This window comes from Choloepus didactylus, chromosome 1 (assembly GCF_015220235.1).
Source record: "Choloepus didactylus isolate mChoDid1 chromosome 1, mChoDid1.pri, whole genome shotgun sequence".
In the NCBI taxonomy this organism is placed as follows: Eukaryota; Metazoa; Chordata; class Mammalia; order Pilosa; family Megalonychidae; genus Choloepus; species Choloepus didactylus.
Genome location: NC_051307.1, coordinates 240,053,202 through 240,068,426, shown reverse-complemented (window position 1 = coordinate 240,068,426; position 15,225 = coordinate 240,053,202). Strand labels below are relative to the sequence as shown.

The following is a 15,225-nucleotide window of genomic DNA, read 5'->3' as shown; positions in this document are numbered from 1 at the left end:
TAGTATTCCATCATGTATATACCACATTTTGTTTATCCACTCATGTGTTGAAGGACATTTGGGTTGTTCTCATCTCTTGCCAATTGTGAATAATGGCACTGTGAACATCGGTATGCAAATACTTGTTCATGTCACTGCTTTCAGATCTTCTGGTTATATACCAAGAAGTGAAATTGCTGGATCAAAGGGTAACTCAATATCTAGTTTTCTAAAAAAACTGCCAGACTATCCTCCAGAGTGGCAGTCCCACTAGCAATGAATAAGAGTTCCAATTTCTCCACATCCTCTCCAGCATTTGTAGTTTCCTGTTTAATGGCAGCCATTCTAATTGGTGTGAGATGATATCTCATTGTAGATTTAATTTGCATCTCCCTAATAGCTAGTGAAGATGAACAGGTTTTCATGTGATTTTTAGCCATTTGCAATTTCTCTTCTGAGAAATGTCTTTTCATGTCTTTTGCCCATTTTATAATTGCGTTGTTTGTACTATTGTCATTGCATTATAGAAGTTCTTTATATATGCAAGATATCAGTCTTTTATCAGATACATGGTTTCCAAATATTTTTTTCCTGTTGCACTGGCTGCCTCCTCACCTTTTTGACAAACTCCTTTGAGATGCAGAAGCTTTTGATTTTGAGGAGTTCCCATTTATCTATTTTTTCTGTATTCTGCTTTGGGTATAAGGTCTAGGAAGCGACCTCCTAATACTAGGTCTTGCAGATGTTTCCTTACATTATCTGGTAGGAGTTTTATGGTACTGCCTCTTATATTGAGGTCTTTGATCCACTTTGAGTTTATTTTTGTATAAGGTGTGAGGTGGTGGTCCTCTTTCATTCTTTTGGATATGGATATCCAGTTCTCCCAGCCCCATTTGTTGAAGAGACCATTATGTCCCAGTTCAGTGGGTTTAGGGGCCTTACCAAAGATCAGTCGACCATAGACCTGGGGGTCTATTTCCGAATTCTCAATTCTATTCCATTGATCAGTAAGTCTATCTGTGTGCCAATACCATGCTGTTTTGACTACTGTGGCTTTATAGTAAGCTTCAAAGTCACGAAGTGTAAGACCTCCCACTTCGTATTTTTTTAGAATGTTTTTATGTTTTTAGCAATTTGAGGCCCCTTTCCTTTCCAAATAAATATGATAACTAGCTTTTCCAAGTCTGCAAAGTAAGTTGTTAGAATTTTGATTTTTATAACACTGAATCTATAGATAAGTTTGGGTAGAATTGATATCTTTATGACATTTAGCTTTCCTACCATGAACACAGAATATTTTTCCATCTTTTTATGTCCCCTTGTATTTCTTTTAGTAAAATTGCATAATGTTCTATGGATAGGTCTTTTACATCTTTGGTTAAGTTTATTCCTAGGTACTTGATTTTTTTAGTTGCTGTGGAGAATGGAATCTTTTTCTTGAGTGTCTCTTCAGTTAATTCATTTCTAGTGTATAGGAACATTACTGACTTATGTGCATTAAACTTATATCCTGCTACTTTGCTAAATTTGTTTATTAGCTCAAGTAACTGTGTCGTCAATTTCTCAGGGTTTACCAGATATAAGATCATACCGTCTGCAAATAAGGACAGTTTTACTTCTTCCTTTCCAATTTGGATGCCTTTTATTTCTCTGTCTTGCGGATTGCTCTGGCTAGCACTTCTAGCACGATGTTGAATAATAGTGGTGACAGTGGGCATCCTTGTCTTGTTCCTGATCTTAGAGGGAAGGCTTTCAGTCTCCCACCATTGAGTACTATGCTGACTGGGTTTTTCATATATGCTCTTTATCATATTGAGGAAGTTTCCTTCAGTTCCTGCCTTTGAAGTGTTTTTAATCAAAGAAGGATGCTGAATTTGTTGAATGCTTTTTCAGCATCAATTGAGATGATGACTTCATTTTACCCTTTTGGTTTGTTAATGTGTTATATTACATTGATTGATTTTCTTATGTTGAACCATCCTTGCATGCCTGGAATGAACCCCATCTGCTCATGGTGTATAATTTTTTTAATGTGTCTTTGGATTTGATTTGCAAGTATTTTGTTGAGAATTTTTGCATGTATATTCTTGAGGGATATTGGGCTGTAGTTTTCCTTTCTTGTAGCATCTTTGCCTGGTTTTGGTATTAGAGTGATGTTGGATTCATAAAATGAGTTACGTAGTGTTTCATTTTCATCAATTTTGTGAAGGAGTTTGAGTAGGAATGGTGTCAGTTCTTTTTGGAAAGTTTGGTAGAATTCCCCTGTGAAGCCGTCTGGTTCTGGGCTATTATTTGTGGGAAGCTGTTTGATGAGTGATTGGATCTCTTTGCTTTTGATTGGTTTGTTGAGGTTTTCTATTTCTTCTTTGGTAAGTCTAGGTTGTTCATGTGTTTCCAGAAAATTGTCCATTTCCTCTAAATTGTCTAGCTTGTTGGCATACAGTTGTTTATGCTATCCTCTTATGATTTTTTAGATTTCTTCAGAATCCGTAGTAATTTCCCCTCTCTGTTATTATTTTGTTTATTTGGGTCTTCTCTCTTTTTGATTTTGTCAGTCTAGCTAAGGACTTATCAATCTTGTTGATCTTTTCAAAAAACAGACTTTTGGTTTTATGTCTTCTCTCTATTGTTTTTGTTGTTGTTCTCCATATCATTTATTTCTTTTATTCTACTTGGTTTAGGATTAGTTTGCTGTTCATTTTCTAGCTTCTTCAGTTCCATTAGTTCTTTGATTTTAGCTCATTCCTCCTTTTTAATCTATGCGGTTAGAGCTGTAAAATTTCCCCTAAATAATGCCTTTCCTGAATATAAGTTTTGATATGTTATATTCTTGTTTTCATTCGTCTCTAGATATTTAGCAGTTTCTCCTTTGACCCACTGATTGTTTAGAAGTATGTTCTTTAAGCTCCAGATATTTGTGAATGTTCTACATCTTTGATTGTTATTACCTTCTAGTTGTTTTCCATTGTGATCAGAGAATGTGCTTTGAATAATTTCAATCGGTTTTAAATTTATTGAGGCTTGTTTTATGCCCCAGCATATGATCTATCCTGGAGAAAGTTCCATGAGCACTAGAGAAGAATGTGTATCCTGGTAATTTGGGATGTAATGCTCTATATATGTCTGTTAAGTCAAATTTATAACATTGTTTAGGTTTTCAATTTCCTTATTGGTCCTCTGTCTGATTGTTCTATCTATAGGAGAGAGTGATGTAGTCAAGTCTCCCATGATTATTGTGGAAACGGCTATTGCTTCCTTCAGTTTTGCCAGTGTTTGTTTCATGTACTTTGGGGCACCTTGATTGGGTGCATAGACATTTAAGATTTCTTTGTGAATTGTCCCTTTTATTAATATATAGTGCCGCCTTTGTCTCTTTTGACATCCTTGCATGTAAAGTCTATTTTATCTGAGATTAATATTGCTACCCCTGCTTTCTTTTGACTGTAGCTTGCATGGAATATTTCTTTTCCATCCTTTCACTTTCAATTTCTTTCTGTTTCTGGGTCTAAGATGAGTCTCTTGTATGCAGTATATTGGTGGTTCATATTTTTAATGCATTCTGCCAGTCTGTATCTTTTAACTGGGGAGTTTAATCCATTCACAATCAATGTTATTACTATAAAGGCATTTCTTGAATCAGCCATCCTATCCTTTGGTTTTTGTTTGTCACATATGTTTTCCCCCCTCTCTCATTTCCTTTAACGTACCCTTACTAAATCTCTTTAGTTCTGAACCCTTTGCCATACCTCTCTCTCCTTTATTTCTGTGCTGTTAGGGCTCCCTGTAGTATCTTTTGTAGGGCAGGTCTCTTATTTTGCTGTCTGTGTAAATTTGAAGCTCTCCCTCTAATCTGAAGGAGAACTTTGCTGGATAAAGAATTCTTGGTTAGCAACTTTTCTCTTTCAGAATTTTAAATAGGTCGTGCCACTGCCTTCTTGCCTCCATGGTGGCTGCTGAGTAGTCACTACTCAAGTCTTATGTTGTTTCCCTTGTATGTGGTGAATGGCTTCTCTCTTGGTGCTTTCAGAACTTTCTGTTTCTCTTCAGCATTTGACAATCTGATCAGAATATGTCTCGGAGTGGGTTTATTTGGATTTATTCTATTTGGAGTTCGTTGGGCAACTATGATTTGTGTATTTATACCATTTAGAAGTGTTGGGAAGTTTTCCCCAATACTGACTTTGAATACTTTTGCTAGCCCTTTACTCTTCTCTTCCCTTTCTGGAATGCTGGTGATTCTTATATTGTTCATTTCATGTTGTCTGTAATTTCCCTGAGATCTACTTCAAATTTTCGATGTTTTTCACCATTCGTTCCTTTGTGCTTTCACTTTCCGTCACGCTATCTTTGAGTTCGCTAATTCTTTCCTCCTCTTCAAATCTGGTCTTAATGTGACTCAAGAATCTTTTTAATTTGATCAACAGAATCTTTTATTTCCATAAGGTCCGTTATTTTTTTTTTATTTACTCTTGCAGATTCTTCCTTATGTTCTTCCAGGGTCATCTTCATATCCTTTATATCTTTTTTTTTTAAATTTTATTTTGAAATAAATTCAAAGTTATAGGAACAGTTGCAAAAACAATACAAACCCCATACACAGAACTCCAGCATATCCTGACTCCCCTTCTCCAATACCCCGATCCACCAACTTTAACATCCTGTCACACCACCATTTCTTTCTTTCCCTCCTTCCCTCCCTGTCATCCATCATCTATTGCTCTGTCTTCTGAACATATGAGAGCAAGCTGCACACATCCTTGAACACTATAATTCACATATACAATTCCCATGAACAAGAACCTTCTTTTTGCAGTCCCATTAAGCGCAGCTAAGAAGTTCAAGAAATTCAACATTGATACAAAGCTTACATTCTGTATTTCCTTTTTTTTTTTTTTTTCCTTATGTCTCAACTGTGTCACTTTGAGCCCCGTCTCCATCCTCAGATCCCATCCAGGATCATCCTTGGCATTCAATTGTCATCTATTTAGAATGTCTTTTTTTTTTCTTTCCCCAATTGTGGAAACATATATACAGCCTAAATCTTCCCATTCCACCCCCTCCCTAGCATTCCACTAGTGGGATTAATCACATTTGAATGTTGTAATGCCATCTTCTTCCCACCATCCATTACTAGAAATTTCCCTTCACCTCAAACAGCAACCCTACACTCATTTCTTAACTCCCCATTGCCCCTCCCCCACTTCTCATAACCCATACTCTACTTTTCATCTCTATGGTCATATTCTTTGATAATTTCTTTGTGTTTACTGTGGGGCTTAAATTTAACCTCTTAAATCCATAACGATCTTGTTTTTCTTTGATACCAACTTAACTTCAATAGGACCCATAAACTATGTTCCTATACTCCTCCATTCCCCCACCTTTATATAGTTCTTGTCAAAAATTACATAGTTTACATTGAGTCCAAAACCACTGATTTGTCATTAGAGTTTGTGTATTTTATATCATGTAGGAAGTAAATAGTGGAGTTACAATTCAAAAATTATTGACTTCTATTTGTATTCCATTGTGGTCAGAGAATGTGCTTTGAATATATTCAAATTTTATTTTTTAATTTATTGAGGCTTGTTTTATGTCCCAGCATATGGTCTATTCTGGAGAAAGATCCATGATCACTAGAGAAAAATGTGTGTCTTGGTGATTTGGGATGTAAGGTTCTATATATGTCTGTTAAAATTGTCTTTATCTCTCTCCTTTCTTTGTTTCTCTGTGGGTAGGGCTCCCTTTAGTATCTGAAGTAGGGCGGGTCTTTTATTGGCAAAATCACTCAGCATTGTTTGTCTGTGAAAAATTTAAGCTCTCCCTCAAATTTGAAGGAGAGTTTTGCTGGATAAAGTATTCTTGGTTGGAAATTTTTCTCTCTCAGAATTTTAAATGTGACATGCCACTGCCTTCTCGCCTTCATGGTGGCCGCTGAGTAGTCACTACTTAGTCTTATGTTGTTTCCTTTGTATGTGGTGAATTGCTTTTCTCTTGCTGCTTTCAGAACTTGCTCCTTCTCTTCAGTATTTGAGTCTCATCAGAATATGTCTCGGAGTGGGTTTATTTGGATTTATTCTATTTGGAGTTCGCTGGGCATTTATGCTTTGTGTATTTATATTGTGTAGAAGGTTTGGGAAGTTTTCCCCAACAATTTCTTTGAATACTCTTCCTAGACCTTTACCCTTCTCTTCCCCTTCTGGGACACCAATGAGTCTTAAATTTGGATGTTTTATTTTATCTATCATATCCCTGAGATCCATTTCAATTTTTTTTATTTTTTTCTCCATTCTTTTGTTCTTTCATTTTCCATTCTGTAGTCCTCTAGGACACTGAGTCGTTGTTCAACTTCCTCTAATCTTGTGTTATGAGTATCCAGAGTCTTTTTAGTTTAGCCAACAGTTTCTTTTATTTCCATAAGATCTTCTATTTTTTTATTTACTCTTGCAATTTCTTCTTTATGCTCTTCTAGGGTCTTCTTTATGTCCTTTATATCCTGTGCCATGTTCTTCATGTCCTTTATATCCTGTGCCATGCTCTCATTCTTTGATTGTAGTCTGATTAATTGCACCAAGTACTGTATCTCTTCTGATATTTTGATTTGGGTGTTTGGGATTGGGTTCTCCATATCGTCTGGTTTTATCATATGCTTTAAGATTTTCTGTTGTTTTTGGCCTCTTGGCATTTGCTTTGCTTGATAGGGTTCTTTCAAGTTGTAAAAAATACAACTTGTGTGGCATGTGTCTGGGTAGTTAGGGAGGCAGGGCGGCTTTAATAATCAAACCTCCCAGGTGTTCCTGGAGATTCAAGGCTGTTGCAAGAGTCTAAGCCATCAGATTTTCTCTGCCGCTGATCCACAAACCACCAGCATTGACATAGTGTCCCTGGGTTTTCCGAGCGGGCCCCCCCTTCTCAGCTGTGATCTTCCAGGACCTCTGCTGAGGGAAGGCTGTGCTACGTCACAAGTGTGCACCGTCCCTCAAGGGAAGCCCTGGGCCGCTGGGCCGGGCAGGAGCGCTCCCAGCTTGATGCAAAGATGGCTGAATGGGGCATCTCAACCCCCTCCCCCCTTTTCGCAGAGCTCCACCTTCCCAGCTCTGGGACAACTAGCTGTGTATGCACCCAAGGCCACTGTCCACAGCCGATATTGTGCGTGTGCACGGTGCGGTGGGATACACTCCCCGTCACACTGGTTTTCCTGGCACGGCTCTGGGCTGTGGATACAGCCCCAGGCAGGAGTGTCTCCAGCCTGCCGGGGAGCCGGCTGCAAGCGGTGCAGTTTCTTTCTCCTTTTGGCTCTCCCCTCTGCCTCCTGGCCCTGAGGGAATCAGCAGCGGTCTATCTGCCACACCAGAACCCCGAGAGGTTGGCACAGCCCGCTCCTGCCGTGCTTCACTGCGCGGTTCTCACCGTGGTAACTGCAGCCGCTCCTGGGTTTTTTGTTTTTTTTTTTTTTTAAAGAGAACTAGTCCATCTCCAAACACCAACCCCTGGTTTCCCCACACCACAGCGCAGCCGCGGGGCTTTCAGCCGGCTTACTCACTCGTTTCAGAATGCAGACTCCCGGTTTCACCAAGTGCATGGTCCCTGTGGTTTTAGCAGACCTTGTCCAGCTGGTGCATCGCTGAAACTGGTGTTCTGGGTCACCTTCTGGTTTTTATCTAGTATTTTTCACGGAGGTGTTTTTTGCCCTGTCTCACCTAGCCGCAATCTTAGGTTCTCCTCCTTTATATCTTGAGCCAAGATATTAAAATTGGTGAGTACTTCTTTGACTAACTGCTCCAAATTCGGTGTCTCCTCTGGCTTTTTACTTGGGCATTTGGATTATCCATATCTTGTGATTTCTTCATATGCATTATAATTTTCTGTTGTTTTTGGCCTCTTGGCATTTGCTTATTTTGATAGGATTCTTTTAGGATATGCAGGCTTATTTGAATACTTACGTATAATTTGTTAGAGCTACAGCTTAATAGAGTGCACTTTCCCTGAGCTATCAGCAGATTGCGCTCCTCAGCTACCTCTTACCCTCAAGCCAGTTCTCCCCAACTTTGTCTATGCACTGAGTGGGGTCCTAACCATATGGAAGTCCTATCAGTGCACTAATTTTCCATGTGCAGTGGGGACCACCTGCCCTTTGGGTCGGGGGTGTGCCCTGTGCAGTTTGGTAGGGAGCCCGCTTCAAGACACAGTGATCCCAGCCTTTCCCGTGGCTGCAGGTGTTGTACCCTGGGGCTGCAGACCTACACCTCTCCCCCTCCCGTTCAGATGCCCCACAGTCCCTCTCTGTGGGGTGCCCATGGGTCTCTGGGATTGGCGGAGGATTCCTGGCACTTCCATGCAGCACCCTTGCCTCTAGGTTGTGTACCCTGTGGGCTTCAGTTAAGGCATGGACCAGGGAGGGTCTTAATCCTTAATCCTACTTAAAATAGGTATATACCCACAGGAATGGATTAGCTTCAAGAACATGATTTTCCGGGATATATTCAGTTTCAAGCCACCCTGCTCACCAATACTTATTATTTTCTGTTCTTTTGTTAGTGGTCATAGTAGTGTCATATGAAATGGTATCTCAATGTGGTTTTGATTTACATTTCCCTAATGGCTAATGATGTTGAACATCTTTTCTTGTGGGTTTTTTTTTTGGGGGGGGGGGGGGCATTTGTATATTTTCTTTGGAGAAATATCTTATTCAAGTCCTTTCCCATTTTTTAATTTGGTGTGTTTTTTTTTGTCTTACTGAGTTGTAGTTCTCTTTATAGTCTAGATACTAAACCCCTGTCAAATATGGTTTGCAACTGTTTTCTCCCATCCTGTAGATACTTATCTCTTCACCTTTTTTCATAATGTCCTTTGCACAAAAGTTTTGATGATGTCTCTTTTCTGTTTTGTTTGTTTATTGCTTATGCTTTTGCTTTAAAGTGTAAGGATTTATTGCCTAATACAAGGTCTTGAAGATGTTTTCCTATGTTTTCTTTTAGGAGTTTTATACTTTTATTCTTATATTTAGGTCTTTGATTCCTTTTGAGTTAACTTTTGTATAGGCTGTGAAGTAGGGGTCCACTTCTATTGTTTTGTATGCGGGCATCGGTTTCCCCAGCACTGTTTGTTGAAGAGATATCCTTCTGTTTTCTGGAACTTTGAGAAAAATGGTTCTGTCTTGTCTTGTTTGTTGCTTAAAGCTTCTGTTGGGGGACAGAGTCCTGGAGCATCTCACTCTGCCATCTTGACCCCTATTTAGTTTGCCTTGGCTGCTCAAGCAAATACCATACAATAGCTTGGCTTAAACAATGGGAATTTATTGGTGCACAATTTTGAGGCTAGGAAAAATTGCAAATCAAGGCATTATCAAGGCAGTGCTTTCTCTCTAAAGACTGGCATTCTTGAGCCGACTGCCGGTGATCCTTGGTCCTGGTTTCCCCTGTCATATGGCAATGCATATGGAGGCCTCTCCTGGCCTCTCCCTTCTCTTCTGGGTTCTACTGACCTTCAGCTTCTTGCTTCCCCTGGCTTTCTCCCTGTGCCCGAATTTCATTTTGCTTATAAAGGACTTGAGTATTAGGATTAAGACCCATCCTGATTGAGGTGAGCCACACCTAAACTGAAATAACCTCATCAAAAACTCCTATTTAAAATGGATTCATACTCACAGGAATGGATTAAGTTTTTCTGGGGAACAGAGCACGAAGCCACCACAAACCCCACTGCCTCTGTTATTGTGGTTTGAGTTTGCATTTCCGTAATTACTAGTGTTGGGCATTTTCATGTTCTTCTTGGCCATTTGTGCATCTCTTTTGAGATGTGACTGGAAGGGGTTTTGTACTCTAAATACTCTGAAATACAAGGAGTTTTAAGACAAACTAAAGGGGCTGGAGAAATCTGACCCCTATGACACACCAGTGCTCCATTTATCTGGGCCCTTTATGAGGTGAAACTGCTGGGAGTGAAATCAAAATTAAGCTGGTTAGTCACACAGAGAGAAAGGAAAGAGAAGATACAGACAAAAGTGGGAGAGGGAAACAGAGCCAGGAAATCCCAGAAAGCAAGGTGCCTTTTTTTTTTTTTTAACACTACACAAAAATGAGAGAGTTCTGAACTTAAAAAAAGCTTCCTTGAACCCCAACTTCATTAGAAAAACTAGTTTATCATAAAAATGAATACAATTTCACTTTAAATACTTCCTATTTAAAGTTATTATAAGAAAAATGAAACTAAGCAAAGTAACATCATGCAGAGGATGAAAGCACACTAGAAAGACAGGCCCACAAAACAGAATAAACCTGTAGCCCACTATTTAAAACAAGCTGAGACATTTTAAAAATTATATGATTTGAAATAATAGTAAACCATAATTAGAAGAACTCAGAAATGAGGTGAAAACCTAATAAAGAATTAGAAAATTATTTTGGAAATAAAGACTAAATTAGAAGGAATACAAGAACAAATAAAAGAAATCAAGTATGTAAAGGGGAAATTTTAAAAATCAAAAAGTGAAATAAGATTAAAAGGTTTTGAAAAAAGACGATCAAACATGTAAATAATAGAAGTCCCTAAAGAAGAAAACAGAACAAATACTACAAACTAGAATTTAAGAAAAATTTTCTAAAATTAAAGAGACTTGAAATTAAAATACTGTGCTAGTACTGCCTATACTTCAGAATCACCACCCAAAGACATATTCTAGTAGTATGACTAGATTTTAAGAAAAAGAAAGAAATCCTTTGGACATCTAAAAAAAAAGAGCCATGTGACTTGAAAATTAGATTGTAGTCAGACTTCACGTCTGTGAATCATTTAAGATACCTGAGGAAAGAAAGTGTGAGCCAAGGATTTATAACCAGCAGAAATGATCTTGAAGTTCACACAAAGGCTTGTATGCAAAAGTTCAAGCAAAAAAACAAACAAAAAAAACACATTCATAACAGCTTTAATGACCCAAAACAGGCAACAACCCAAATATCCATCCCAGATAAATGATTGAACAAATTGTAGTATGTATAAAATCCTAGAAAATATAAACTAATCTATAGTGATAGCAGATCACTATCTGGCAACAGATACCTGGTTGCTGGCTTTGGAGAAGGGGGATGTGTAGAGATGGATTATGAAGGGATGTGAGGAAACGTCTGGACATGATGGATATGTTCATTATTTAGATTGTGGTTATGGTGTCAGACAGTTTCCATGTCAAAATTTATCCAGTTTTGTACTTTAGGCAAAGTTAATGTATGTCATTTGACTCTCAAAGCTATTTTTGAAAGTTGATTTTGAAGTCTAGAGAACACAAACTGTTATCAGTATTATAAGACCGCAGGAACTACTCTGCCCATGAATCCTTCCTCAGGTATCTACCAGAGAACAAGCTTCAGAAAACAAAAAATGACTTAGAGACATAAACATAAATATATGGTTAGTTATGGAGAACTAAAACAAAATGAGGGCTAAAAGGCAGAGTTTAGTATGTAGTGGCCATATGCTGTGCTGATAGTGTACAACTATTGAACACAGTGATGGAGAATGGGAGAGCATTTACAAAAATAGTTTTTAATTTTAGTAATAATATTAGTGCCATTATTCTGAAACTGTTGTGTTAGTCTTGAAACAGTTTCTCTCTAAAAGAAACCAGGGCTTCTTGGAGAAAAGGCTGATCCCAGGTCTGAAGCAGGGAATGTACAAGTGAGCCTGGAACACCTTGTCTTACCAGATAGGAAAGCAGTGATCAAAGACATACTTTGACATACTAGGGTTATGTCAGAAGGAGCCAACTTGGAACAGGCTCGGACTGCCAAATAGCAGCAGCCTAAGTGTCAAAACTGAGAATAGTTACAATGAACTGAAACCCATCAAATATGGTTAAATTCATACGTTCATAATGATATTAAAAGAGAGAGAGCTGGACATCTTTGGACAGTAAGAGGGAACCAATTCAGAAAGAATCAAGCATTTCTCCTGCCTTTCCTATATTACCTATACTGTTGGGTAGCCAAATGGTTAATAAGGACAGTTGTCCCCATCTAGAGCATTCCATGTAATAAATGAAAAAGAAATGACAGAATTACAATATCACCATTTCACAACCCCCAATGAAGTAACAGAGGCATAAAGCACTGACAGCTGCTAATATCATAAAAAGAGACAATCAGACATTATGTGCCTCCTGATGAAAGGATGTACCTCCACCTGTAGTCCTGACAGTTTTCTGGAATTCAGAGGAACATGCTGAACTAAGTATGCAACAGCAGAATCCAGACTGAGAGACTACAGGTCAGATAACTGGTTTTTCAACAGAAAAACTCTAAGGAACAAAGAGGTTGGAGAGGGAGTCCGTAGATTAAGAGATGTGAAAAAGCATCAGTTTTTAAAAATGGGAAATAGTATAGGGTCTAGCGATTTACATATGAGTGACACACACAAGGAATAGATGGGTCAGGGGTTACTGGTGGGGACAGAGGGACAGTGATTAGAGGGGACTCATAACATGACTGCCTGGGTAGGGAGCAGAGTTCTATTTCTTGACCTGGTGGTGGTTACAAGATTGCCTTGGAGTATTCATTAAGCCTTATGTTTTTTGTGTGGTTTTCTGAATCTATTGTACTTTACAGTGGAAAAGATTCTTAAAAGGTAGGTCCCAACGTGCTCTCGTGTGTTTGAAAAAAATGTTCTTTTTCTGGAATTCCTCAGAGTTCCTGATTCCTGCCTTAAACACATACTGGTGTAACACACACACACAATTAGGAATACTTGAGGAAAAAATGTGTCTAATCCTTGGTTCATCAAATCTGTTGTCCTACATAATCCAGCCCTGAGAACTGAGGAGGATGTAAACAGAAGCCTTGGGTCTGCAGAAGCACCGTGTTCTATTCCAGGGCCCGAGGACAAAGTCCTCTGTCCCCTCTTTACAGATCGGCTGCAATGCTGTCAGCTGGGCGCCTGCTGTTGTACCCGGAAGCCTCATAGACCAGCCATCGGGGCAGAAACCCAACTACATCAAGAAATTTGCATCCGGCGGTTGTGACAACCTCATCAAGCTTTGGAAGTAAGTGGGGTTGTGTGAACTTTGCCCCAGGGGAGGCCCTTCTTACTCCCTAACATGCCTCAACCACATTTCACAGGAAACTGTCACCTTTCTTTATCCCTCCTGCCAATAAAATCCTGTGGACAGTCTATCATAAGACAGCCTTATTTACTGTTCACCTAATTCCCAACCTGGGGCCAACTTTTTGGCTGTTGGGTGACTGGAATAAAATTCTCCAGGCTCACTGAATGAAATAAGAAAGCTGGAGTGGCTTCTGGGCCCTTTGTGGAGTCTGTGTGTCCAGGGTCGGGGTGGGGGAGGAATGCAGGTGTGGGAATGGCACCTGGGGCTACTACCTGCCGAACTGCCCCTCTTGTCTCCCGTTAGGGAGGAGGAGGATGGCCAATGGAAGGAGGAACAGAAGCTGGAAGCTCACAGCGACTGGGTTCGAGACGTGGCCTGGGCCCCCTCCATTGGTCTGCCCACCAGCACCATTGCCAGCTGCTCCCAGGTCAGCTCAGACTCCTCAGAGTTCCATGTTTCGTTTTTAGTAAGTCCCATCAGCCCTTAGGGTCCTCTTGTGGAAGAGTCTTCTTGAAAGGTACGGGCAGAGCATTAGGCACCTTTGGCTCAATGCAGAGAGGAGGAGGAACGCATGGAGTCAGGTCATCGTGTGGTAAATTCTTGGTCAGAAGCACAGATGGCTTGTCTCCACTGAGACTAAATGATTACAGTGGAAACAGGCCCCCAAAAGAGCCCAAATTCTGGACCAGTTTCCCTGCCTCACACTAAGGTAGTGAATGGAAATACCCAGGTACAATTCTGACAGTGTTTCCCAAGCAAAAAGACCAGGGGACTGGGAAGTTCCAAGACTGCAGACTCATGTACTTAGCCACTGTTCTCTAGACTGATCACAAAAGTGAAACCAAGGAGAAGCCTTTAGTTGTGAACTACCTGCAACCTAGATAAGAGGTAAGCCAGGTCTTTTATGTCATTTAAGCCCATTTTGTTTGGGTCTAAATTTGAGGGGAATTTTTGTGTGTGTGTTTGTTTTTTTTTTTTTTAACTTGTCCTTCATTTTCTGAGCTGGATTTTAAACAGCCATATCCATTCAGTTGAGAAAGTATAGACAGAGCCCCAGAGGGTACCTAAACAATTAAGTGATTTCGCAGGTAGGAGGAAACCTGAGAGAAAATTTGAGAGTTAACAATGCAAACAACATCCATATCTGAAACCCAAATGATAGAAGTGTGTTCCTGGAGGTAAAGGAAGAACTGATCTTCAAAGCTGCGGACCCTACGCAGTCCTAAACTATTACTTTCCTGTTACTTATCCTACTCTGGTGGGAAGATCCACTATGAATCCAGACTGGGAGGCCATCACAAATACAGGATTCCTGACTTGAGACTCCATTTTCCTAGGATGGTCGTGTGTTCATTTGGACCTGTGATGATGCTTCGGGCAATACGTGGTCCCCCAAACTGCTGCATAAGTTCAACGATGTCGTGTGGCACGTCAGCTGGTCTATCACAGCCAACATCCTGGCTGTCTCAGGCGGAGACAATAAGGTACATGCACCTACTGCCTGTGACCTAGGGGACAGGGCCCTGCTTGTTTTTACTTTGCCCACTAGAGAGCTCCATTGACATTTCCATCTAATCTCCAGCTGGGAAGGAACCTTAATGAGTGATTTTGAGCATCTCTTTGTTACATCATTAAATCTCACCATCCCCTGAGAGATGGTGTGGCCCCCCCTTTTACAGAAGAGGAAAGAGGCTGACAGGCCATTTGACTTGCATGGAGGTCACAAAGCTATTAGGTGACAGAGCCCCTGCCTTAAGTCGTCATAGTGATTTTCAGTGACAGAGCCCCTGCCTTAAGTCGTCATAGTGATTTTCAATAAGTTCTGCCCAAAAAAGCAAGCACATAAGAAGAACCCACACATAAAAGAAGGAACATGGGGGTTTGGGGCCCCAAACACTAAAGAGGCCTATTTTTTAAAAATCGGTACAGTTCATGAGTACTTACACCTGCTCAGTACTTCTTCCTGCTGTGCTGAGAGGCACCCCAAGGAGAGGTATGACAGAGCCCACATGGTGTCTGGAAAGCTTGGCGAAACAAAGAGTAACATGGCAGGGTAGTGAGAGAGCAATGAGGGCTGGAGGGCCCCTAACCAAGTTAACACTTTAGAAGCTGAGCAGATGTACCTAAAGAATCATGACCACTCCTGTAAA

At 40.1% G+C, this 15,225-nt stretch overlaps 1 protein-coding gene across 2 annotated transcripts in view; it reads left to right on the top strand.

Moving 5' to 3' along the window:
• The window catches only part of SEC13 (SEC13 homolog, nuclear pore and COPII coat complex component), a 65,903-nt gene that overhangs the window by 47,599 nt on the left and 3,079 nt on the right, over nucleotides 1-15,225 (top strand). Inside the window, exons 6-8 of one of the 2 annotated variants that reach the window (XM_037801838.1) lie at nucleotides 12,879-13,012; nucleotides 13,379-13,502; nucleotides 14,413-14,559. In XM_037801838.1, coding sequence (XP_037657766.1) covers nucleotides 12,879-13,012; nucleotides 13,379-13,502; nucleotides 14,413-14,559 — 405 coding nt within the window. Of the gene's footprint in view, nucleotides 1-12,842; nucleotides 13,013-13,378; nucleotides 13,503-14,412; nucleotides 14,560-15,225 lie in introns of both variants that reach the window. The other variant, XM_037801829.1, reaches the window with a different exon arrangement.